The following is a 26,897-nucleotide window of genomic DNA, read 5'->3' on the forward strand; positions in this document are numbered from 1 at the left end:
TCCCATTCCATGGCTGTTGAACAAGCCAGAAGGAGAGGCATGGACAGTACTGAAAAAGCTGTTTTTCACTTTTAGCTTTTTCTAGGGCAGGCAAAGATCATGGACATGGATTATGCCAGCCAGAGGGACCTGCACAGGCTGCAGAGGTGGGCACAAGCCAAGATTAGGAGGTTCAACAAGACCAAGTGCAAGGTCCTGCAGCTGGGTCGGGGCAAACCCAAGCACAACTCCAGGCTGGGCAGTGAGTGGCTGGAGAGCAGCCCTGAGGACAGGGACTTGGGGGTGCTGCTGGAGGAGAAGGTCCACAGGAGCCAGCAGTGTGCGCTTGCAGCCCAGAGAGCCAAGCAGAGCCTGGGCTGCAGCAGCAGAAGTGTGGCCAGCAGGGCCAGGGAGGGGATTCTCCCCCTCTGCTGTGCTCTGCTGAGACCCCACCTGGAGTACTGCATCCAGCTCTGGAGCCCCTGGGACAAGAGGGCTGTGGAGATGCTGGAGTGTGCTGCAGCAGCTCTGCTGTGAGCACAGACTGAAAGAGTTGGGGCTGTGCAGGCTGCAGCAGAGGAGGCTCCCAGGGGCTACAAAAAAGCTGGGGAGGGACTTTTTAGGCTCTCAGGGAGTGTCAGGACTGGGGGGAATGGAGCAAAGCTGGAGGTGGGGAGAGTCAGGCTGGAGGTGAGGAGGAAGTTGTTGAGCAGGAGAGTGGTGAGAGGCTGGAATGGGTTGCCCAGGGAGGTGGTTGAGGCCCCATGGCTGGAGGTGTTTGAGGCCAGGCTGTGTGCAGCCTGCATTAGGGTAGGGTGTCCCTGGCAGAGGGGGTTGGAACTGGCTGATCCTTGTGGTCCCTTCCAACCCTGACTGATTCTAATCCTGAGACAACCCATAAATGGCATGGAGTGGGAGGAATAGCTAACAGCAACTTATTTCCCAGGCTCAGTGCCTGTCATGCCCTGTTTGTTTCCATCCACATGGAAGACTCCCCTGAGGTCCTCATGGTTTTGCCTGTGTGCTGATGTTCATCCAGTGCATATATTCTGGTGCTCCTAAAACTTATTCTGGTGCTCCTAAAACTTACAGATGGGAAAAGCAGCTGCAGAAGCTGGCAAGCAAAAAGAGCTTCTTGGTGGCAGTTGCCTGGGGGAATATAAATACTCTCAAAGGAAAAGCAAGGGGCAGTGGCAAGTGAAGAAGGAAAGGCTGGAAGAAAACAACAGGTTCATCATGAGGATGGGGGTGAAATGCTCAGGTGAAGAGGGAAAAGAGCATCTTCTGTTAGTGCTTAGGGTGTGCATGGGCCCTAAAAATAAATCCTTTGTGGAACCATCTGTGCTTTTTCCAAAGCTGCTTTCTCCTGTCTTCAAGTGGACACAGGGCAGTCTGCCTGCTTCAGTCACAAAAGCTTAAAGCACTGACGTCAGCAGGGTTGGAAGGATGAGGCCAAGACAAGACAGAACAGGACCACAGGCAGTACAGCCACAGGGCAGGATCTCAGTGCTCAGCACTGTCTGGCTGTGTAACATGGTAAACTGGGGTCACAACCAGCCCCCTGCAACCCACCTGTGAGAATGAACTGGGGTCACAAGCAGCCCTCTGCAACCCACCTGTGAGAATGAACTGGGGTCACAAGCAGCCCTCTGCAACCCACCTGTGAGAATGAACTGGGCTCACAACCAGCCCTCTGCAACCCACCTGTGAGAATGAACTGGGGTCACAACCAGCCCTCTGCAACCCACCTGTGAGAATGAACTGGGGTCACAACCAGCCCTCTGCAGCCCACCTGTGAGAATGAACTGGGCTCACAACCAGCCCTCTGCAACCCACCTGTGAGAATGAACTGGGGTCACAACCAGCCCTCTGCAACCTCCCTATGAGAATGAACTGGGGTCACAACCAGCCCTCTGCAACCCACCTGTGAGAATGAACTGGGCTCACAACCAGCCCTCTGCAACCCACCTGTGAGAATGAACTGGGGTCACAACCAGCCCTCTGCAACCTCCCTATGAGAATGAACTGGGGTCACAAGCAGCCCCCTGCAACCCACCTGTGAGAATGAACTGGGCTCACAACCAGCCCTCTGCAACCTCCCTGTGAGAATGAACTGGGGTCACAACCAGCCCTCTGCAACCTCCCTGTGAGAATGAACTGGGGTCACAACCAGCCCTCTGCAACCCACCTGTGAGAATGAACTGGGCTCACAACCAGCCCTCTGCAACCCACCTGTGAGAATGAACTGGGGTCACAACCAGCCCTCTGCAACCCACCTGTGAGAATGAACTGGGCTCACAACCAGCCCTCTGCAACCCACCTGTGAGAATGAACTGGGCTCACAACCAGCCCTGTGCCACCTCCCCGTGAGAGCGTGACAGCGAAGCGTGGCTAACCAGAGGAGAGCACATCAGCACTCAGCACACAAAGAGCTAACTACGCAGTTAAATGTGGGGTGAAACCCCAGTCTGAGCACATGGTTCCAATCCTGGCAGTGCAATCAGCTTTTCCTCCTCAGCTGTTTCCAGAGGGCTGACAGAGTCTGACACAGATGGCTCAGTTCAAGGCAGCCTGCGCCGTAACGCCGTGGTTTAGCTGGTTGAAAAATGACTTAGTGCTCTGCTCTGCTCTGCTCTGCTTTGCTAGATGGAGCTCAGATGTCAGTCATCTTCAAACCAAGCAGGAAATGGGCCTGCAAAGTTGTCTTTTTAGCAGGAGCTACTTTGTAGATTAGATTTTAGTACTCCCATAAGAAAGTAGCTTTAGAGTGGTGGGGCACAGGGGCATGATTACAGCCCTCTGGGACACCCCTCAGGCACTGCCTTGCTGGCACAGGTTGTAGTTATCAGTCCAGACTGCAAGAGGGTGAAAGTTTTCTATGAACAGTGGCCATGGCAGCTGGATTGCACATTAGGAACTCAGAAGCCAGAGGCAGAGAGCTGGAGGTGGTGGATCTGGCTTACTCTGCTGCCTGGGGATACGTACGAGCGCACAACAGCCTCATTCATAACTCCCTTCTGGGGTTAGCATAATCTGAAAGGAAATTGTTTTCAATGGCCAGCTAGGGAATTCAGGGGTTATGTTCTCTTCAGGGCTTGTGTTCTCTTGCCTTTAATACAATTATATCATTAGCAATCTTTATCCAATTATCTGCCTCTGCAGATACTGTGCAAATACACCATGCAGGAAAGGCTGAGGTGCTGGTGGTGCTGCTGACACCCTCCTTGGCCTCACTTCTGCCAAAGCATGGGATGAAGTACTTCATTATCCTTGAGTATTTGGCCAAGAACTCAGGAAAGGCTCTATAGAATCATCCATAGCCTGCTCCTTCTAAGTACTCCTTGCTGTGCTTGGTCTAAATGCACTGATCTTATGGCGCTTGGTGTGCGTGTGGAAGTGTTAACAGAGGTTCAACCTGGGCAGCTCCCCGTGGAAGCTGCTGTTTGTGCAGCACACAGAGGTTGTCCATGTGCCAGCAGGACAGACTCCATGCCCCACTTAGGAGTGACACAGAGCATTGGTTTTCCACCTCTCTCATGTTTGTCTTGGCAGAGTAACAGGAAGCAGCAGCACCTCCCCTTCAAATTAGACACCAGAGAAGGTGGCTGGGTGCTGAACTACTGCAGTGGGGAAAGAGAGGGAAAATTCATAGAGTCATAGAACCAAGCAGGTTGGAAGAGACCTCCAAGCTCAGCCAGTCCAACCTAGCACCCAGCCCTGGCCAATCAACCAGACCATGGCACTAAGTGCCCCAGCCAGGCTTGGCTTCAACACCTCCAGGGATACAGAGACTCCATCATCTCCCTTGGCAGCCCATTCCAATGGACAACAACTTCCTCCTAACATCCAGCCTAGACCTCCCCTGCCACAGCTTGAGACTGTGTCCCCTTCTTCTGTTGCTGCTTGCCTGGCAAAAGATCCCAACCCCACCTGGCTACAGCCTCCCTGCAGGCAGCTGCAGACAGCAATGAGCTCTGCCCTGAGCCTCCTCTACTGCAGGCTGCACACCCCCAGCTCCCTCAGCCTCTCCTCACAGGGCTCTGCTCCAGGCCCCTCCCCAGCCTTGCTGCCCTTCTCTCAACACCTTCCAGCACCTCAACATCTCTCTTGAATTAAGGAACCCAGAACCGGACACAGCACTCCAGGGGTGGCCTGAGCAGTGCTGAGCACAGGGGCACAAGAACCTCCCTTGTCCTGCTGCCCACACTGCTCCTCAGCCAGCCCAGGATGCCATTGGCTCTGCTGCCCACCTGGGCACACTGCTGACACATCTTCAGCTACTCTCTACCAACACCTCCAGCTCCCTCTCTGCCTGGCTGCTCTCAGCCACTCTGGCCCCAGCCTGTAGTGCTGCTTGGGGTTGTTGTGGCCCAAGTGCAGAACCCTGCCCTTGGCCTTGTTCAATCTCATCCCATTGGCCTCTTCCCACCCATCCAGCCTGTCCAGGTCCCTCTGCAGGGCTCTGCTACCCTCCAGCAGCTCCACAGCTGCTCCTAGCTTGGTGTCATCTGCAAACTCACTGATACTGGACTCAATCCCCTGGTCCAGATCATCAATGAAGATACTGAACAGGACTGTGCCCAGCACTGATCCCTGGGGCACAGCACTGATGCCAGCTGCCAGCTGGATGTGGCACCATTCACCACCACTCTCTGGGCCCAGCCCTCCAGCCAGTTCCTGACCCATATCAGAGTGAAACTGAAACTGAACCATTTAGTTCTTGAAGACCTGCACATGCATTTGTAGTGGGCAACTCTAAACATTAAGGCTTGAAAACATCTCTGAATCTCCTTCCCAGTGATGACTCAGCTATGTTCTGGTTTTGAAGTAGACTTCTCTCCTGAGCATGATTCATATCTAAACTCTCAAGGCCAAACTCTGCTCTCTTCCTTCATCTGAAACCTTGTAAAAACTGCAAGGCTTGCTGCACAGTGCCCCAGACCATTCCATCACCACTGAAAGAAGAGAGCAGGGACAAGTCACCTCAGATCCAACGTGGCACAGAGCTGCTGTATTATCAGTAATGGAACAAGTGCTTCCTGCTGGCCAGAATCTCGTTACTGACAGAAATACACCACTGGGAACATATTCCAGCACAGGAGGGCATTGCAGAACTGTCTCATTTGAAAGGACCTTAGGCTCATCAAGTCCAACCAGAACCTTCCTGTACTTAACTGCTAAACCTCTATGCCTCAGCCAAATGCCTTTTAAACACACCCAGGGATGGTGACTCCACACAGAAGGAAGTGGCCTCCTGATCCTTCAGAGCTGCAGTTAAGAAGTTGTTAAGTAAAGTCCTTCGTTGTGCTAGTTTGAGCCTGGCTGGGATGTTTTGGTGAGAAGAATTAGATGCTAGGCTGTGAAAAGGAAACAGTGGTGATGGCTGCTGCACTCATAGGCTTGCTGAGATGGATGAAAGCAAGAACACAAACCATAGCTGGGATACTTTAGTGAGAAGAGTTAGATGCTAGGCTGTGAAAAGGAAACAGTGGTGATGGCTGCTGCACTCATAGGCTTGCTGAGATGGATGAAAGCAAGAACACAAACCATAGCTGGGATACTTTAGTGAGAAGAGTTAGATGCTAGGCTGTGAAAAGGAAACAGTGGTGATGTCTGCTGCACTCATAGGCTTGCTGAGATGGATGAAAGCAAGAACACAAAATAGAGCTGGGATACTTTAGTGAGAAGAATTAGATGCTAGGCTGTGAAAAGGAAACAGTGGTGATGGCTACTGCACTCCTAGGCTTGCTGGGATGGATAAAAACAGGAACACAAACATAGATAATGGAGTTTCTCTCTGGGCTTTGGGCTGCATGCACTTCTCTAATCTGCCTGACTAACCCTTCTGCTTCCTAACCCCCCTGGCCAAACTTCCAACCTCACCTTGAATGTAAGGCAAAGTTTGGGGTAAGGTAGAGGGGTGAGAAGAAGGTGGAAGGGTGGTTGAGAACCCCTCCCAGGGACTCTGGTTTCTGGGAGGGCAGTTGTGTTTCTGTATGCAGCAGTGGTTACAGCAGTTGAAACTGTTATAAAGCACTGGAAGGGGAACCCTTCATGGTTTAAGCATCAAATTTGGGCTTCCACAAGTAGGCAGGTGTGCTTTGTGCTGCACTGATAATCTAGAGTCAGTTAATGCCTGCCACCCTTCTCACCAGGTGTGCTGGTTTGAGGCTAACTGGCACATTTCAGTGAGAAGGATTAGATGCTAGGCTGTGAAAAGGAAACACTGCACCCATAGGCTTGCTGGGATGGATAAAAGCAAGAACACAAACCACAGCTGGGATACTTTAGTGAGAAGAGTTAGATGCTAGGCTGTGAAAAGGGAACAGTGGTGATGTCTGCTGCACTCCTAGGCTTGCTGAGATGGATAAAAGCAAGAACACAAACCATAGCTGGGATACTTTAGTGAGAAGAGTTAGATGCTAGGCTGTGAAAAGGGAACAGTGGTGATGGCTACTGCACTCCTAGGCTTGCTGAGATGGATAAAAAGAACACAAATATAGATAAGACAGAGTGTGTGTGTGTCTGTCCCAATGGGTGCCTGTGCTTTTTCTCCCTGTGTAACCCAACTAATTCTGCTTCCTAACACCCCTGGCCAATCCTCCAAACGCACCCTGAATGTAAGGCAAAGTCTGGGGAAAGGCAGAAGGGTGGGAGGAAGGTGGAAGGGTGGCTGGGAGCTCCTCCTGGGGACTCTGCTTTCTGGGAGGGCTGCTGTGGTTCTGTATTACCTTTAACTTGTCTCTTTCTGTCTATAGCTGTACAGATTGTAAATACCTGCTTGGATATTGTGCTAAGCTGTGAATATAAAGCTCCATTCATTCAATTTCCAGCTCAGCTGAGTCTAGTCTGGGTGATGTTCTTTAAGTGTGGGGGATGGGTAACACCCAAACCATCACATTCATACACCCAAGTTTATCTGCAAGTTCAATTTGACCTCCACCACACTGCTCCTGGACCCTTCTGCTCCGTGGGCAGGAAATCATCCTCTAGTATCCACTCACATTCTCTCTGTAGAGCATCTCTATTCATTTCTCTTTGCACTGCCATTGCCCTTGATTGGAAGTAGCTCTTTGGTTTCTGATGTTTATCCAACAGTGATGTCTTTGCAGGCAGCAATAACACTCCCTGTCAGGCTTTGTATTGCTAGGCTACCACTATTTCAGCTGCGGCTAGCAAAACCTTCCACGTTTAAAGAACACAGCTCCCTGGGCATGCTTTTAATTACTGCCATTATTGCAGGTCTTCACAAGGGCTCTGCTCTGCTCTGTGGTTTTCACACTAGCTCAGCTCTATACAGAGAGTCTAAAGAACAAGTCCTACAGATATATGAGAGGGTGTGAAGCAAAGACATTGGCCTACAGCTAATCAATAGGAAATGGGTCTCTGGCCTTTGTTTGAGTTTGTGAGATGAGACACTTCAGATGGTTTCAGGCAGCACAGGTACTGCAGATGTTTTGTGTTCAAAGAAGTTCATCTCAGTCCCTATGTGCTTATTGACAGAGCTCTGTCGTTCTCATCCCTGCCTTGCCTTGAGAATTTCACTATGGGCTGTTACAGGGTGAGACTCAAAGAGCTATCTCCAAACCTACAGCCCCTGCACCCACTGAATGAATGCTCTGCAATTACTGGTATTGATGATGAAGCTGAAAAAATGCCATATGCCTGAATTCTTATTTAAGGCTTTGCTATTCCAAGTGGCAGATGGAAGAGATTTATCCAGGCTAGGTGGAGAGCCAGGAGATGAAGGGGGAAAGAGAGAGCTGCATGAGCTCATCAATTGAGCTCATCAACTGGCTTGATGGCCACACCCACAGAGTGGCTGTCAATGGCTCCATGGCCAAGTGCAGGCAGTGACAAGCAGAGTCCCTCAGGGATCAGTCCTGGCACCAGCCTTGTTCAACATCTCTGTGGGTGCCATGGCCAGAGGCACTGAGTGCAGCCTCAGCAAGTTTGCTGCCCACACCAAGCTGTGTGGTGCAGCAGCCAGGCTGGAGGGCAGGATCCATCCAGAGGGACCTGGGTGGGCTGCAGAGGTGGGCACAAGCCAAGCTCAGGAGGTTCAACAAGACCAAGTGCAAGGTCCTGCAGCTGGGTCAAGGAAAACAACTCCAGGCTGGGCAGGGAGTGGCTGGAGAGCAACCCTGAGGAGAGGCACTTGGGGGTGCTGCTGGGTGAGAAGCTCCGCAGGAGCCAGCAGTGTGCACTTGCAGCCCAGAAAGCCAAGCAGAGCCTGGGCTGCAGCAGCAGAAGTGTGGCCAGCAGGGCCAGGGAGGGGATTCTCCCCCTCTGCTCTGCTCTGCTGAGACCACACCTGGAGTACTGCAGCCAGTTCTGGAGCCCACAAGAAGGATGTGGAGATGCTGGAGAGTGTCCAGAGCAGGGCCAGGAGGATGCTGAGAGGGCTGCAGCAGCTCTGCTGTGAGCACAGACTGAAAGAGTTGGGGCTGTGCAGGCTGGAGCAGAGGAGGCTCCCAGGTGACCTTCTTGTGGCCTGCCAGGATCTGAAAGGGGCTGCAAAAAAGCTGAGGAGGGACTTTTGAGGCTGTCAGGGAATGCCAGGACTGGGGGGAATGGAGCAAAGCTGGAGGTGGGGAGAGTCAGGCTCTGGACATGATGGGGAAGTTGTTGAGCAGGAGAGTGGTGAGAGGCTGGACTGGGTTGCCCAGGGAGGTGGTTGAGGCCCCATGGCTGGAGGTGTTTGAGGCCAGGCTGGCTGAGGCTGTGTGCAGCCTGCTCTAGGGTAGGGTGTCCCTGGGCATGGCAGGGGGGTTGGAAGTGGATGATCCTTGTGGTCCCTTCCAACCCTGACTGATTCTATGACTCTAAAAACCCAGGCCAAAACAGTTTGGGATTCTGCATTATCAGCAACAGTAAGATAAAAAAATGATCCAGAAGTGGTCAATTCCTTTGGCTTTGTGTTTGTTTCTTTGTTGCTGTTGGTTTTGGGGCTGGGGCTGGTTCTTTGTTTGTTTGGTGTTTTGATTTCCCCCCAGCTCAATTTGTATTGCTGATAGCAGGATACTTGCTAAGGAAAACTTCTGGTTTCTGAGTGTGAGAATGTGCCTTAGTGGGATGACAGGAGCTATGTCAGCAGGCACTGCCTGTGTGCACCTGAGGGATGCATCAGCCCTGTACAGCTAATGAGAATGCACAGACTCTGAGATGATTCACAGTAGTGCAGAAACATTTACCACTGCCCTGTGAAGCGCCCTGAGCCAATCTCTCCAGATCCTGTGCTGGAGATCAACGCATCTCTGCAGCAGCACATTTGGTTTATGCACAGACCCTTCATTTTATCTCCTCAGCATATTTCTGTCTGTTGGTGTGCTCCTTTTGGTTTGCTTTGCAAAGGCAGCATGGCTCTTGCATTTTTAAGACCACCTCCATTTGGACCTCGAGGAACCATCCTTGATTTAGACCTTTAGGAGCTATGACTCATTGCCACTCAGCCAGTGTGCCAACAAAACTCAAGCCCTCTCCCATCAGCTGAGCTTCATTTAAGTGCTAAAAGAAATCTTTACTGCTTTATTGTTCATTTCACAGCCAGCAAAGAAAGATTAATTCACAGCACAGAAAGCAAGGCTAGAACAGGTCTTCACTGTAAAAATGACTCCCTGGCTGGGTTCTCCTCCCTGCCAACACAAACACAGATGCCAGATGATTTCATTATTTCCTGCTACACCTGATTTCTGACCCTCAAAATATCTTCTGGTTCCTTAGGGTTTAGGGCAGTAGAACATTTCTACTGATATGGGACTCACTCTGCACTGAGAGAGCAAAGGAAAATCAAGCAAGTAATTAGTGAGAAGCTCCATATAAAAATATGGAGCAGGTTTAGAACTTGAGCCATCCCAGAGCTCTCTTCCATTTTTATGCTCAGCAGGCACTCGTGGAGTGAGGTAGATGGGTGAATGTGGGCAGGAATTACCTAAATTCATAGCATCATAGAATCAAACAGGTTGGAAGAGACCACCAAGACCATCCAGTCCAACCTAGCACCCAGCCCTGTCCAGCCAATTAGACCATGGCACTAAGTGCCTCATCCAGGCTTGGCTTCAACACCTCCAGGGCTGGCAACTCCACCACCTCCCTGGGCAGCCCATTCCAATGCCAATCACTCACTCTGCCAACAGCTTCCTCCTAACATCCAGCCTGTAATTCTCTCATTTCAACCCAATTAGTAGATGTCTCCTTTCATCCAAACTACACCAGTTAGAAAAAAAAACAAGCCCCAATATGAGGACTCACTTATCAAAACCAATTTGGTCTCAGGATGCTTTGAAGAGGCAAGGATAAGGAATCACAGAATTTGTGTGGGGGACATTTGTAATGCAACCTGAACCTGGACTGCCTTTATAACTTGTGGAGAGGTGTAACACTACAGGTGTGTGATGGTCAGTGCTGGCAGGACACTAGGTAGGATAGAATGATAGAGGTCCTCTAGAGATCATCTAGACCAAGCTTCCTACTAAGGCAGGTACCCCTAGATCAGGTTGCACAGGAATGGGTCCAGGCAGGATTTGAAAGCCTCCTGAGAGGAGGATTCACAGCCTCTCTAGGCAGCTTGTTCTGGTGCTCTGTCACCCTCACAGTAAAGAAGTTTTTCCTTAAGCTCAAGTGAAACCTCCTATGTTCCACTTTGTGCCTGCTGCCTATCACTGGACACCACTGAAAAGTCTCCAGCCCCATCCTCAGGACCTCTACCCTGTAGGTATTTCTAAGATTACCCTTTTCAGACCCATTTTTTTTTCTCATGACACAGTGGGAACTTGAAAATTCCTAACATGTACAGGGGAGCACTTCATTGCTGCAGTCATTTTTAATGCTGAAGCTGACTGCAAAATCTAAATCTCAAAGTCAAACTTGAGAGAACAATTTAAAAGAGATCTGCTAGGCCACTGCTGTGTTAGAAGCCAGATACATTTGTAGCCCTCCTAGCAAATTGGTTTTGCATTATTTACCCAAGCACTTATAAAAGATTCAGCATCAAAGCAGGGAATAGAGCTACAATGAATCATTTGCATTCTTTATTCAGTATAAATGAAGTCAGGTCTCCAAGCACCATGGGAATTAGCAGCAAAGGGGTTGAAATGGAAGTTTAAACTGATGCACCATAAATGTTCCCTTTGAATGTTTCAAGCTGGTTTTTCCCTTACCATTAGCATGAATTATTCTGTTTATAGCTGCTCGGGTGAAAGAAGGTTCCTCTTGCTAACAGAAAGACCCTCTGGTTTGGAATGCTCAAGGGGAAGGCTGAGCATAAGGCTTTGGAGGGATGTTCCACATAAGGAACACAGTAAGTCTTTCACTTAGGTAACTGTCATAGAATCAGAGAATCAAGCAGGTTGGAAGAGACCTCCAAGCTCAGCCAGTCCAACCTAGCACCCAGCCCTGGCCAATCAACCAGACCATGGCACTAAGTGCCCCAGCCAGGCTTGGCTTCAACATCTCCAGGCACAGAGACTCCACCACCTCCCTGGGCAGCCCATTCCAATGCCAATCACTCTCTCTGCCAACAACTTCCTCCTAACATCCATCCTGGACCTCCCCTGGCACAGCTTGAGACTGTGTCCCCTTGTTCTGTTGCTGCTTGCCTGGCAGCAGAGCCCAACCCCACCTGGCTACAGCCTCCCTGCAGGCAGCTGCAGACAGCAATGAGCTCTGCCCTGAGCCTCCTCTGCTGCAGGCTGCACACCCCCAGCTCCCTCAGCCTCTCCTCACAGGGCTTTGCTCCAGGACCCTCCCCAGCTTTCTTGCCCTTCTCTGGACACCTTCCAGTATCTCAACATTTCTCTTGAATTGAGGAGGCCAGAACTGGACACAGCACTCAAGGGGTGGCCTGACCAGTGCTGAGCACAGGGGCAGAAGAATCTCCCTGCTCCTGCTGCCCACACTGCTCCTGAGCCAGCCCAGGATGCCATTGGCTCTGCTGCCCACCTGGGCACTGCTGCCTCAGCTTCAGCTCCTCTCTCCCAGCACCCCCAGCTCCCTCTCTGCCTGGCTGCTCTCAGCCACTCTGGCCCCAGCCTGTAGTGCTGCTTGGGGTTGTTGTGGCCAACAACAAGACCCATGCTCATGTTCATGTGCACTAGTGGGGCAAAAAGATCTTCCAAAGATGTTTCATGTGTTATTTAAGTAAACATGAAAGTTCTTTAATGGAAGAAAACCTGAAATGAACTCAAAGTAATATGGAAAGATTTTTCTGTCTCTTTTGGTCTAGATCTGGGCATTCCTGGAGGTGTTCAAGAAAAGCCTGGATGAGCCACTTAGTGCCATGGTCTAGTTGGTTGGATAGGGCTGGATGCTAGGTTGGACTGGATGAGCTTGGAGGTGTCTTCCAACCTGGTTGGATTCCATGACTACCTGTCAGTGAATGCAAGATGCCCTATGTACCATGGACTGCCTATGAAATAAAGAAGAAAACATGCCCCCAAAACTTGCAGCTTGACACACTCACATCCCTGTTACCCTTAATGAAGTACTCTGTGCTCACTGAACTTTTTGCTGCATTAATAAGTCAGGAACAGGGCTGGATGCTAGGTTGGACTGGATGATCTTGGAGGTCTCTTCCAACCTGGTTGATTCTATGATTCTATGATTCTATGATTCTACAAACAAGCTTCAGGTCCTGTGCAGAGAAGCTCAGCATTGGAGCCCATCAGTCAATGAAACCATGTAAGCTCTTGGGGCTGTAAGAGCCATGACCATTTGTCAAGACCATACACAACCTGGCTCAGCGTTCTTAGAAGGCTTGAAGTAACCAATTAAGAGTCACACAACCAACCAAGTTAGAAGCATGCAAACAGATTACTCACCTCAAGCACAAGAAAAGCATAAAGGCAACTATAAGGGCCCCTACTGATATACAGTGCCCCAGGTAGTTTATGATGAGAGCAATCTTGTAATGGAGCGCATACTTCCTCTGGAGGTAAAGAGATAACATGATTAAATCAGCATGACTCTCTAAGCACTGGCATTAAGGAATAGTTAATCAGTTTAGGTAACAGTAATTACTTTTTCTCAACTTTAAAATGATATAACAGGCCCTGGGTTGATGTCCATGTACAAGCCAAACTTGCTGCCCAGGCACAGAAGCACAGGCTTGGTTTCATTTCAGTTTGGCATTTGTCCACAGTACATGCAAGAACTTTGGGGGCTTTTGTTCTCCCTTTTTTTTTCTTCCCCCCCCCCCCCAAGGTTTTGTCAAGGGAGGATTTAGACTCTCACAGGCTTCTTACTTCCAGTATTAGGATATTTTAAAACCCTTTGTTGGTGATAGAGTGGCAAAGCTACCACAGACACATCTCACAGTTCAAACATCACAGAACATCGCTTGGTTAGGAAGTGGTGTGGCCTCAATGAGCAAGGGCAGTTTACTTTCCCACTCAAATAGTTTGGTTTTCATTCCAAAATGAATCAGCCATCAGTAACAACAAATGACAAGACTTTGGCACACAGGCAGATGCTTCTCTGAGCTCCATTTCTCGCAAGCTACTATCGTCATTCACATTGAGGGCAGAACCAATGCAGTCTGAAAGAGCTGGAACCTGGTGGTGTTCTTCCAGTTTTGAGTGAATCCATGAACCAGAGATCCTGACATGTTTCTAGCAGTGCTCCTGACACATGGTGGAACTGAATGTATCAGTGTTCCTTTCCTAGGGTGCTTGGGGACACTACTGGTAGGTTCTCAATCATGTGAACAGAAAATGAAGTACAAAAGTGCTCCCACCTACATCAGTGAATTTAGTGATGTGACCAAAATTTGACCTTGAAGTAACTGGAACATTCTTTATTGGTGGGCTGCTGCTGACTGCAGAGAAAAGAGAAGCAGCTCCTCCCTTGCCTGATGGATAGGAAGAAGTAGAAAAACACTGTTCAGATAAATACTGAAAATGATTAATGACTGAGATGTGCTGGTTGAAAACCTGAGGTTTGCTACTTAAGAGTAAATCCCCCTGAATATTTGTTGGGGAGGCATTTATTTGCTTGGCCATTGATTTGCTTGGGCATTGATTTCTTTGGGCATTGATTTCTTTGGGCATTTATGTCTTTGGGCATTTATTTGTTTGGGTATTTATTTGTTTGGACATTTATTTACTTGGGCATTTATTTGTTTGGACATTTATTTGTTTAGGCATTTATGTGTGCACTTATTTGGTTGGGCATTTATTTCTTTGGGCATTTATTTGTTTGGACATTTATTTACTTGGGCATTTATTTGCTTGGACATTTATTTGTTTAGGCATTTATGTGTGCACTTATTTGGTTGGGCATTTATTTGCTTGGGCATTTATTTCTTTGGGCATTTATTTGTCTGAACATTTATTTGCTTGGACATTTATTTTCTTGGGCATTTATTTGGGCATTTGTTTGTTTTGGGTATTTACTTGCTTGGGCATTTATTTCTTTGGGCACTTATTTGCTTGGGCACTTAATTTGCTTGGGCACTTATTTACTTGGGCACTTATTTACTTGGGCATTTATTTGCTTGGGCATTTATTTGCTTGGGCATTTATTTGCTTGGGCATTTGTTTCTTTGGGCATTTATTTGTTTAGGCATTTATTTGGGCATTTATTTGCTTAGGCACTTATTTGGTTGGGCATTTATTTGGTTGGGCATTTATGTGTGCACTTATTTGCTTGGGTATTTATTTGCTTGGGCACTTATTTCTTTGGGCATTTATTTGTCTGAACATTTATTTGCTTGGGCATTTATTTGCTTGGGCATTTATTTGTTTTGGCATTTCTTTGCTTGGGCATTTATTTCTTTGGGCACTTGTTTGGGCATTTATTTGGGTATTTATTTGGGAATTTATTGGGGCATTTATTTGTTTTGGGTATTTACTTCCTTGGGCATTTATTTCTTTGAGCATTTATTTGCTTGGGCATTTATTTGCTTGGGCATTTATTTGCTTGGGCATTTATTTCTTTGGGCATTTATTTGCTTGGGCACTTATTTACTTGGGCATTTATTTGCTTGAGCACTTATTTACTTGGGCATTTGCTTGGGCATTTATTTGTTTAGGCATTTATTTGGGCATTTATTTGCTTGGGCACTTATTTACTTGGGCATTTGTTTGTTGGGCATTTATTTCTTTGGGCATTCGTTTGCTCGGGCACTTACTTGGGCATTTATTTGCTTGGGCATTTATTTCTTTGGACATTTATTTGCTTGGGCACTTATTTACTTGGGCATTTGTTTGCTTGGGCATTTATTTACTTGGGCATTTGTTTGCTTGGGCATTTATTTGCTTGGGCATTTATTTCTTTGGGCATTTATTTGCTTGGGCACTTATTTACTTGGGCATTTATTTGCTTGAGCACTTATTTACTTGGGCATTTGCTTGGGCATTTATTTGTTTAGGCATTTATTTGGGCATTTATTTGCTTGGGCACTTATTTGCTTGGGCATTTATTTGCTTGGGCACTTATTTACTTGGGCATTTGTTTGCTTGGGCATTTATTTCTTTGGGCATTCGTTTGCTTGGGCACTTACTTGGGCATTTATTTGCTTGGGCATTTATTTCTTTGGACATTTATTTGCTTGGGCACTTATTTACTTGGGCATTTGTTTGCTTGGGCATTTATTTACTTGGGCATTTGTTTGCTTGGGCATTTATTTGCTTGGGCATTTATTTCTTTGGGCATTTATTTGCTTGGGCACTTATTTACTTGGGCATTTATTTGCTTGAGCACTTATTTACTTGGGCATTTATTTGTTTAGGCATTTATTTGGGCATTTATTTGCTTGGGCACTTATTTGGTTGGGCATTTATTTGCTTGGGCACTTATTTACTTGGGCACTTGTTTGCTTGGGCATTTATTTCTTTGGGCATTCGTTTGCTTGGGCACTTACTTGGGCATTTATTTGCTTGGGCATTTATTTCTTTGGACATTTATTTGCTTGGGCACTTATTTACTTGGGCATTTGTTTGCTTGGGCATTTATTTACTTGGGCATTTGTTTGCTTGGGCATTTATTTGCTTGGGCATTTATTTCTTTGGGCATTTATTTGCTTGGGCACTTATTTACTTGGGCATTTATTTGCTTGAGCACTTATTTACTTGGGCATTTGCTTGGGCATTTATTTGTTTAGGCATTTATTTGGGCATTTATTTGCTTGGGCACTTATTTGGTTGGGCATTTATTTGTTTAGGCATTTATTTGGGCATTTATTTGCTTGGGCACTTATTTGCTTGGGCATTTATTTGTTTAGGCATTTATTTGGGCATTTATTTGCTTGGGCACTTATTTGGTTGGGCATTTATTTGCTTGGGCACTTATTTACTTGGGCATTTGTTTGCTTGGGCACTTATTTGCTTGGGCATTTGTTTCCTTTCAGGTTAACTGGACCTCTCCCCACTTTAGGCTGCTGTCCCCCTTCAGATGAAGGAGAACTTTTGCAAAGTAACCACCCACATTTCCCCCCTTGCGATGCAAACAGAAAAGCCAAACCCTACACATGGCATCACTTTGCTGACTTTGGTTGAACTTCCTCTGCTTCGTTTTTTTTCCCCCTGAGTATTTTATCCCAGTCATAGGAATTTGTCAGTGAATGAGCGCTTGGCTGAAGCCACAACCTGCAGCTGCAGTTAATCTGTGCCATTGTTTTGCGAAGATAGGATCTTTCAGCTCTTTGCCAGAGAGCCAGGGAGAGCTCCTGGAAGCAGTTTCGTGATGAAACCTGCCTGTATCTTCAGCACAGGCAGCAATGTGCTGATTCTGGACAGAAAGCAAGCACGAAAGGTATTTGTAAGTCTATTGTAAAATCCCCTAAAATAAACTGCCTCATGTGCAGGCCTATTTTCTGTACAGCCTTGAGGGGAAAATAGAAACCACCTACAAGATCTGAATTCCACGCTGGGCTTTATTTGTCTTTAAGTCACAGGGTCATCTAAAGGGGAAGAAAACACACTCAACCTGCTGTGCCTGCCTGAACTGGGATGGAGTACTGTTCAGAATGGCAGAAGCACAGGATTTCTCAGCTTGGCAAAGCCCTTCAAGCTCCTTGAGTCCAAGCATGAGTTTCACACTGACAAGTCCTCCACCAAACCAAAGCCCTCAGCACAACATCTCATCACTGTGAATTGCTATGGCTGGAAAGGACCACCAGATCAGCCAGTCCAGCCTTCATCCCAGCAGCCTTCATCACCAGACCATAGCCCCAAGCTCCACATCCCCTCTCCTTTTAAACACCTCCAGGGATGGTGACTCCACCACCTCCCTGGGCAGCCTGTGCCAGTGCCTGACCACCTGCTCAGGAAAGAACTTCCTCCCAACAGCCAACCTAACCCCCCCCAGATGAAACTTGAGGCCATTTCCTCTTGTCCTAGCATTAGTGATTTGGGAGAAGAGACCAGCTCCAGCCTCACCACAACCTCCTCTTAGGTAGCTGTAGAGGGCAATAAGGTCCTCTCTCAGCCTCCTCTTCTCCAGACTAAACACCCCCAGCTCCCTCAGCTGCTCCTCACAGGTCAGGTTTGCCAGAGCTCTCCCCAGCCTCATCACCCTCCTCTGCCCTGCTCCAGCACCTCAGTGTCCCTCCTGTGCTGTGCTGACCAAGGCTGGGCACAGTACTGGAGGTGTGGTCTCAGGAGTGCTGAGCACAGGGGCATGAGCTGATGCAGGCCAGGATGCTGTTGGCCTTTTTGGCCACCTGGGCACACTGCTGGCTCATGTTCAGGTAGTGTCCTGGCAAACTGCTTTCACTATTTACTTTCCTGCCTCATTTGCAGAATCACAGATATCTCAAGTTGGAAGGGACCCATCACAATCACTGAGGCAAACTTCCTGCTCCTCCTGGGACTACCTAAAATTAAACCATATGACTATGAGTGTCATCCAAAATTGCTCATGAAGTGCTAAAAATCTTCTGGAGGATGGTGATGCTTCTCCCAGATCAAGGATCCTGCTCTTGCAATGTGATGCTTCACCTCCCTCCTTTAAGGATCCTGCTCTTGCAATCTGATGCTTCATCTCCCTCCTTTGGGTCCCAGGAGCTATTTTAACTCCATTTGAGTTTTAAGAAGGGATGGTTGAAAACAGGAGAAAATTAATTTGGACAAAATGTAATTAAGCTCCTCTTGGATGCATTGATGCTGAAGGAAAAAAACAGGCAGAACTTTCTTTCCCCCTATTGCTGATGCTAACAAGGTCTCCTGAAGGCAAATTCCTACATCACAGAAACATGAACTGCCTCAGTGCCTATGAAAAACGAAGCTGACAGGGTGGCAAGATTCCTTTCCACCAGCCCTCATGCAATCTGTATCTCTGGTAGAATTGGAGATAGCACCTTCAGGGCTGAAAAACACGTGCCCAGAATTAGTCATGTCTTGGCCAAAGCTCAGCTCATGTGAAATACTTGCATAACTCTTCCCTGTCTCACCCTCTCCATGACAAATTTAAAATGGCAGCAACCTTCTACTGCTACCCAATATTTCTCTGCTTCCAGAGAGATGCTTCACCTCACTAAAATGCAGTTTCAAATCCTATTTGGGCTTAGGAGGAGAGTTGTTACGTAGCATCACAGAATCAACCAGGCTGGAAGAGACCTCCAAGATCATCCAGGCCAACCTAGCACCCAGCCCTATCCAGTCAACCAGACCATGGCACTAAGTGCCTCATGCAGTCTTCTCTTGAGCACCTCCAGGGACAGTGACTCCACCATGTCCCTGGGCAGCCCATTCCAATGCCAATCACTCTCTCTGGGAAGAACTTCCCCCTAACATCCAGCCTAGACCTCCCCTGGCACAACTTGAGACTGTGTCCCCTTGTTCTGTTGCTGGTTGCCTGGGAGAAGAGGCCATCCCCCACCTGGCTACAATGTCCCTTCAGGTAGTTGTAGACAGCAATGAGGTCCCCCCTGAGCCTCCTCTTCTCCAGGCTAAACAATGGGAAAGGAAATAGGAAAGGAGATGCTCTGGACACTGTTAGCCTGCTGTGACCATGGCAAGTCACATCACGAGAGTCCTCTTCCATGGCATATCTCATGCATGACAGTCAAGTCACAGCAGAGCTACCTTCAGCCTCCCAAGTAACCTGAGGAAGCACAGCTACGTGTCCTTACCTGCAGCAAGCAGCATTGCAAATCCAAGGCACACTGACTCCCTGCAGCCAGGTTTCAGGCCAATGACACTTATCCTGTCTAGAGAACTTTTTCTCTTAGTTAGCTTGAACGTGACTGCTAATCTGCCCGAACCAAATCAGCTAATGACTGGAACTAATGACCACCTAATGAGCATTCTTAGATCTCCAGATGACAAACATCTTCCTCTCTCTCACAGAGATGGGTCCTGCCAGTGGTTATGGCACATGCCCTCCTGCAAGGCTCTGTGCTCTATTCAGTCACTTTAGACTTTGTCCTGTTGCCAGGATGATCTCATCACCAGCACAGTTTAAAGACACCATACCTCCTCTCCAAAGACTTTCAGAAGCAACTGGGAAGTATCTTTATCATCCAAGGCACCTCTGAGTTCACTGCTTTCCTGTTCTGAGCCAGCTGGAAGCTGGGCAGCTGTGGCTAATGTGACTGTGCTCCTAAGCAGGATACATTAACTTAAGCACAGCATGTTGCTAACTCAGCTACACAGCTTGAAGCCACCTCAAACCATGAGCAGAACCAGATTTGTATCCAGCTGCCATAGGCCACATAGAGAAGACAAACTTTTCTAACTGAGAGCTCTTTTTTGGAGACTAAGATGTATTTTATTTTGCTGCCTGAGACTCTCCTTTGCCTTTTAAGAGTGAGGATTTGTGCCAGATGCAGCAAAGGTCTCTTTGACGCAGGAGCTTGCAGGCTTAGCAGGAGCTTTCTTTTTGGCACAATGTTTGAATCATAGAATCATAGAATCAAGCAGGTTGGAAGAGACCTCCAAGATCATCCAGTCCAACCTAGCACCCAGCCCTATCCAATCAACCAGACCATGGCACTAAGTGCCTCATCCAGGCTTTTCTTGAAGACCCCCAGGGACGGTGCCTCCACCACTTCCCTGGGCAGCCCATTCCAATGCCAATCACTCTCTCTGTGAAGAACTTCTTCCTAACATCCAGCCTAGACCTACCCTGGCACAACTTGAGACTGTGTCCCCTTGTTCTATTGCTGGTTGCCTGGGAGAAGAGGCCAACCCCCACCTGGCTACAATGCCCCTTCAGGTAGTTGTAGGCAGTAATAAGATCACTCCTGAGCCTCCTCTTCTCCAGGCTAAACAGGCCCAGCTCCCTCAGCCTCTCCTCATAGGATTTGTGCTCCAGGCCCCTCACCAGCTTTGTTGCCCTTCTCTGGACATGTTCCAGCACCTCAACATCTTTCTTGAATTGAGGGGCCCAGAACTGGACACAGCACTCAAGGTGTGGCCTGAGCAGTGCTGAGTACAGGGGAAGAATAACCTCCCTTGTCCTACTGGCCACACTGCTCCTGATGCAGGCCAGGATGCCATTGGCTCTCTTGGCCACCTGGGCACACTGCTGCCTCATCTTCAGCTTACTATCTATCAGTACCCCCAGGTCCCTTTCCTCCTGGCTGCTCTCCAGCCACTCAGTCCCCAGCCTATAGCGCTGCTTGGGGTTGTTGTGGCCAAAGTGCAGAACTCTGCACTTGGCCTTGTTCAGTCTCATCCCATTGGCCTCTGCCCACCCATCCAGCCTGGCCAGGTCCCTCTGCAGGGCTCTCCTACCTTCCAACAGCTCCACACCTGCTCCTAGCTTGGTGTCATCTGCAAACTTACTGATGCTGGACTCAATCCCCTCATCCAGGTCATCAATAAATGATGTTATGTCATCAGAGAGGCAGCTGGATCAAAACTATTCCTGTGCCTGGAGAAGGAGCTGATTGTTCAGAGGATGGGATTCATTCTGCTGTTAGGAACTACATTTGGGTATCTATTTAACATCTGAGCCAGTATCTGAAGCAAGGGCTAGAAAAAGTTAAGCACACCCAGAGCCTGCTGAGGTACACTCAGGAGACTCTGTGCTTCCTAGCTGGTCCTGGTGACTGATCTCCAGTTGCTGCTGCTGAAGAACACAGGCATTCCAGAAGGCCTGTGCCACACCTGCCAGACACATGGAGACACACTGAAGCATTTCATCCTACATGGTGTAACTACGTGCAGGCAACTAGATCCCAGCCAAAGAGGGAATCTAGGAGCATGGCAGTGCCAGAGCAGTTTTATTAGCTACTCCACAGGTCCTGACCACAAGGCAAAGCACTGATGTGCTGATGCAACCCAGTGAGTGTCTGTTGCAGGAGCTTCTTCCCCCTACAACTGACCCACAGCTGAAAAAACCTAAGCTGTCCCTTAGCAACACCCCATCACAAAGCAAGTGGCACTAGAGATGGGGTTGATCTTGGAGGGTGCCATACCAATCCTTGTGGGAATGCAAAGTGAAGAAGGATGTGGGAATGGAGTGGAGAAGGATAATAACAGGCAGATGCTGACCTTGGTTGCCACCAGCTGCTGGCTACCTATCTCAGAAGGGATAGATAACAGACACCTTGTTAATGAGGAAAGCAAGGCGTGGTTTATGCTGATGGAGTGGGTTGTCCTTGATTAATTATGCTAATATGTGGCCCTGAGGGATATATTGAGGGCCAGATGATCAATAAAGGTCTCTGGCATAATTCACATTGAATCTTGTGGAGTCCATGTGGCTTTGCCTTTGATCACACTGATCTGTGAGGGCCTTGATCACGTTCCCACGGCAAGCTAGCCAGGGGTGTTGCAACACCTGAGCTACAACAGGTGTTCTGCAACAAATCACTGCAATCAAAGAAGGTCAGCCCTCAGCACTCTGGCTGTGAGTGGCCAAGCTTGAAAGCAGTGCTGCATTCTGTATTAAAGACAAGCACAAAACACAGGCTGCACCTCCCAGCTGCTGCTCAGCATCTGCTAGGATCAGCCAACAAACAGCAAGAGACCCACATATGTGCTTGTATCTCACCTTTAATCAAAATGAAGGATTAAGAGGACCTCTTTTTGGGATCACAAACCTAACCCAAGTGTTCCTCTGCAACACTGAGCATTATGGAGAGCTTTCAGAACTATTTGCAAATATTAATGTTTGCAAAGCTTGCTGTAAATCTTTGAAGATCTCACAAATGAGTTTTTAAGCCCTTGCAAACAAGGCTGGGGGAACATCTGCACTTTCATCTCTTTAAGGAATATGCTATTTAAGATGTTTTAAGCTGTCACCATAGCTGCAAAGTCTTTAAAAGCAAAAACAGAGCAAAGGAAATAATCCTGTCCTCTAGCCACAACGCTCCCCAGTCTCTTCAAACAAAACTCTTCTGTATTTGCTTGTGCAGAGATAGCAACTGTTCAAGTTGTGAAGGCAAACACACACAGAGTGTCACTAAAATGCAGCAGTGCTTTCCTGAGCTGCTATGGCAGATGACTGCTGCACCAGCTCACATTTGCCATAAGGAAGATTCAGAGTCTTCACTCAGCTCTTTCTCCTCCTGGTTCTCTAAATCAGCACTGGTGTGCTAGTTTGAGCCTAGCTGGGATTCTTTAGTGAGAGGAATTAGATGCTAGGCTGTGAAAAGGAAACAGTGGGGATGTCTACTGCAATCATAGGCTTGCTGAGATGGATAAAAACAAGAACACAAACATACATAACAGAGCTGCTCTCTGGCTTTGGCTGCCTGCACATCTCTAACCTGCTGCCTGTGTAACCAATCTCTCTGCTTCCCAAACCCCCTGGCTGATTTTCCAAACTCACCTTGCACGTAAGGCAAACTCTGGGCTAAGGTAGAGGGGTGGAAAGGAGGTGGCAGGGTGGTTGGGAGCCCCTCCTGGGGACTCTGGTTTCTGGGAGGGCTGTTGTGCTTCTGTATTACTTTTTAACTTGTCTGTCTCTAGCTGTATAGATTGTCAATAGCTGCTTGTATCTTGTGCTAAGCTGTAAATACAAAGCTTCATTCTAATTCCAGCTTGGCTGAGTCTAGTCTAGGTGATTTTCCTAAGTGTGGGGGGGCAGGTAACACCTAAACCATCACAAACATCTCCACTTGCTCATTTTTAAGAAGGTGGTTTCACAGCAGTGCAAATCCATCTCAGTGAGAGATGGTCTGTTACCATAGCCTGCTGTCCCCCTCAAGCCCAGCCTTACTTCAGTCTCCTTGCTTGTCCTGGCCCCAGCATTCCCAAAATAGGCTAAGATGTTTCAGGGAGCTGATTCATCTGAGAAATGACCCAAGAGCAAGCTAGCTTTGCATTTTAAGTGGAAAAGAAATGCAAGGCAGGGCTGCTCTGGGGTGGTCCCAACTTGTAGCAATTTGAAATTGCCATGGGAGCCTCTCCACTGTGCTACACCACCTTGAATGTGCCCTCTGCAGGGCAGCCACCTACTGGGGGTGCTGGAAGCCTCTAGCAAATGGAAGTGTGTGGCACTGGGCTGCCATCAAATTACCCAGCCAGTGGGCAAGAGCAGGCACTTCTCAGCAGCTGGTGTGTACTTGTCTGTTCTCAGATGCTCACATTCAGCAGCAACATGGATCTTACAGGACGGATGCTGGACCACAGCCAAAGCACACCTTGATTGTTTTGGGTGCAGGATCAGTCCAGATGTTTCCCAAGTACTAAATCCATATTAGCTCTGCAAGCAGCTCTCAGCAGGTGAGACCTCTTCTTCTTCCTCTCCATTTTTAATAGCACAAGTCCAATGACAGAACGAGTGGAATGAAGACCAAAATAGAAACAGGTCTGAGCTGCTAGGCTCTGTCCATGTTTGTATAGGTCCAGGTTATCTCCAGGCAGAGAGGCAGTATCAAACTTCTGTGTGCTTGTGTCCCACCAGAGCACTCAAACCAGGAGGAAGAGAACAAACACGTTGTGAAAGGCTTGAAAGCTTAAAGCTTGTGAGGATGAATGCCTGTGATGCCTCCAAGAAAAGGTCTTTGCATAATTGCTTGCAGCCTCATTTCACTCTGCAAACTCTTCTATGATGCAAGAGCAGCTCAATCCTTTAAAGACAGCTGGGATCTGAGACTGCTTTCAATGTATTTTTGTGTTGCTGCCCCTTTACATATTTGCTGAAGGAAAAATGACATTGAGATCTGGCAAGGCCAGTTGCCAATGAGGCCTCAGAACTGATAGGTATAGGCTGGAACCAGCTGGTGAAAGCTTATTTTTAGTGCCAAAGAAGCTTTTGGTCTTGTTATTATTACTAACATTTAGGGTAGCAGCTGTAGGCTCTGAACAAAGCTAGGAAGGATCTGCATAAGCTTACATCATCAGGGTCAGGGCTAATAAAGCATCCCTTTTTAATATCCATGTGGGCAGGGGATATTGAGGGAAGATAAATGATGAGCCTGAACTCACAGGGAGAATTTGTTGCAGAGACAGAAATGGAATCTGTCCCAGAAGCCCCAAATGATAGTTTTAACCTTAAGCTTAGCTTTGCATTCATGTTCACTGAGAAACAGACTTGAGAAGAAGGAAAGGGAAAATACAGACCTTGTCATCCAGAATAGGCTCGCACTGAGAGTAGTTGATCTTGGAAGCCCATGTCCCATTGCCCAGGCATTCTCTGTAGGCATTTCCTGGTATGGACCAAAACAAAAGAGAGATGAAGACTGTGCTGGACAGCCCAGCCATTTCACAGAGTTAAAGCAAGGTTAACAGAACAGATCATTCATGAGCCAAACCAACCCACCCCATCTCTGCAGAGAATATAGAATCATAGAATCAACCAGGTTGGAAGAGACCTCCAAGATCATCCAGGCCAGCCTAGCACCCAGCCCTGTCCAGTCAACTACACCATGGCATCGAGTGCCTCATCCAGGCTTTTCTTGAAGACCTCCAGGGACGGTGCCTCCACCACCTCCCTGGGCAGCCCATTCCAATGCCAATCACTCTCTCTGACAACAACTTCCTCCTAACATCCAGCCTAGACCTGTCCTGGCACAACTTGAGACTGTGTCCCCTTGTCCCGTTGCTGGTTGCCTGGGAGAAGAGGCCACCCCCCACCTGGCTACAATGTCCCTTCAGGTAGTTGTAGACAGCAATGTGCTCTTCCCTGAGCCTCCTCTTCTCCAGAGTAGAAATAAAGGGCATAAACACAGGCAGAGACAGCAACTCTTTACAGATTCATATCAATAGGGTTTTCTTACAGCATATGGGTTCAGAAAACAGCAAAGACTTGAGAAGGACAGTGCAAGAGGAAGCTTCAAGTTAGTATAGTCTTAAAAAAAATGCTAAATGATGTACTGAAAGATGGGCAGAAAGGTTTAGTGCTCTGTTTAACTGTTTAATCATAGAATCAAGAAGGTTGGAAGAGAGCTCCAAGCTCAGCCAGTCCAACCTAGCACCCAGCCCTGGCCAATCAACCAGACCATGGCACTAAGTGCCCCAGCCAGGCTTTGCTTGAACACCTCCAGACCATGGCACTAAGTGTCCCAGCCAGGTTTTGCCTGAACACCTCCAGACCATGGCACTAAGTGCCCCAGCCAGGTTTTGCCTGAACACCTCCAGACCATGGCACTAAGTGCCCCAGCCAGGCTTTGCTTGAACACTTCCAGACCATGGCACTAAGTGCCCCAGCCAGGTTTTGATTGAACACTTCCAGACCATGGCACTAAGTGCCCCAGCCAGGCTTTGCTTGAACACCTCCAGACCATGGCACTAAGTGCCCCAGCCAGGTTTTGCTTGAACACTTCCAGACCATGGCACTAAGTGCCCCAGCCAGGCTTTGCTTGAACACTTCCAGACCATGGCACTAAGTGCCCCAGCCAGGTTTTGCTTGAACACTTCCAGACCATGGCACTAAGTGCCCCAGCCAGGTTTTGCTTGAACACCTCCAGACCATGGCACTAAGTGCCCCAGCCAGGCTTTTCATGAACATCTCCAGGGATGGTAACTCCACCACTTCCCTGGGCAGCCCATTCCAACACCAATCACTCTGTCTGGCAAGAGCTTCCTCCTAACATCCAGCCTATAATGTTCAGGAGCATTCTCATTTATCCTGTGAACTGGAAAAGACACTCCTGGAGATGGTGATTTTCTACAGGCTTCCTATACAACAACATTACTGGCAAAACTTTGACAGAGAGCTGAGAAAGGAGCCAGACAATCACACCTCCCAGCCCCGGGGCAGGCAGGCCAGGGGAAGCTCATGACTGTCTCTGGAAATGTGTTCACCTCTCCTCCGTGGAAAAAGAAACCACTTCTGACCTTTTCCAACCTTTCTCAGAGAGAAGATTGCAGAGCCCTGCTACACAAATTGCCTTCCTTCACCCCAAAGCATATCCAACCCCCAGCAAGAGATTCTTTCCATGCTTATTTTGAACTGTGTCTTAGGAACAGGGGAATTAAAATAAACCAGGAAACTCAGCAAGAACCCCAAAGGACACAGACAGACAACTTCCTATGATCTCTTCATGATGTTTTTGTTGCCCTTTACCCAATTCCTTTTTGGGCCTTTGCCATGGCCATTCAGTGCTATTTCAGCACCCTGACATCAAGAAAATAAGATGCCAAATAACAGCATCAGAGCAAACGTTTCTAAAAGGGTTGTTGACTGCAGCTATTGGGAAAGAAAGGCAGTTGAAAAGATGCTTTTTCCTACAAAGAAGGGAAGTCCACATGGAAAGCAAAACCCAGTTCATCTAGATGCTGCAGGTCACACGTCATCCACATAGAACACTGAAGATGCTGCAGGTCACAGCACATCCACACAGAACACTGAAGAGGCTGCAGGTCACACGTCATCCACATAGACCACTGAAGATGCTGCAGGTCACACGTCATCCACATAGAACACTGAAGATGCTGCAGGTCACAGCACATCCACACAGAACACTGAAGAGGCTGCAGGTCACACGTCATCCACATAGACCACTGAAGATGCTGCAGGTCACAGCACATCCACACAGAACACTGAAGATGCTGCAGGTCACAGCACATCCACACAGAACACTG

At 48.2% G+C, this 26,897-nt stretch overlaps 1 protein-coding gene across 3 annotated transcripts in view; it reads right to left on the reverse strand.

Moving 5' to 3' along the window:
- CRHR2 (corticotropin releasing hormone receptor 2) overlaps positions 1–26,897 on the reverse strand; it is a 221,981-nt gene that overhangs the window by 80,455 nt on the left and 114,629 nt on the right. For all 3 annotated transcript variants that reach the window (XM_064162364.1, XM_064162363.1, XM_064162365.1), the window contains 2 exons: positions 24,435–24,520; positions 12,798–12,904 (listed from right to left, as the gene is read on the reverse strand). In XM_064162364.1, the coding sequence (XP_064018434.1) occupies positions 12,798–12,904; positions 24,435–24,520 (193 nt within the window). The remainder of the gene's footprint in view (positions 1–12,797; positions 12,905–24,434; positions 24,521–26,897) is intronic.

The sequence above is a fragment of the Pogoniulus pusillus genome, chromosome 23, assembly GCF_015220805.1.
Source record: "Pogoniulus pusillus isolate bPogPus1 chromosome 23, bPogPus1.pri, whole genome shotgun sequence".
NCBI classification, from domain to species: domain Eukaryota; kingdom Metazoa; phylum Chordata; class Aves; order Piciformes; family Lybiidae; genus Pogoniulus; species Pogoniulus pusillus.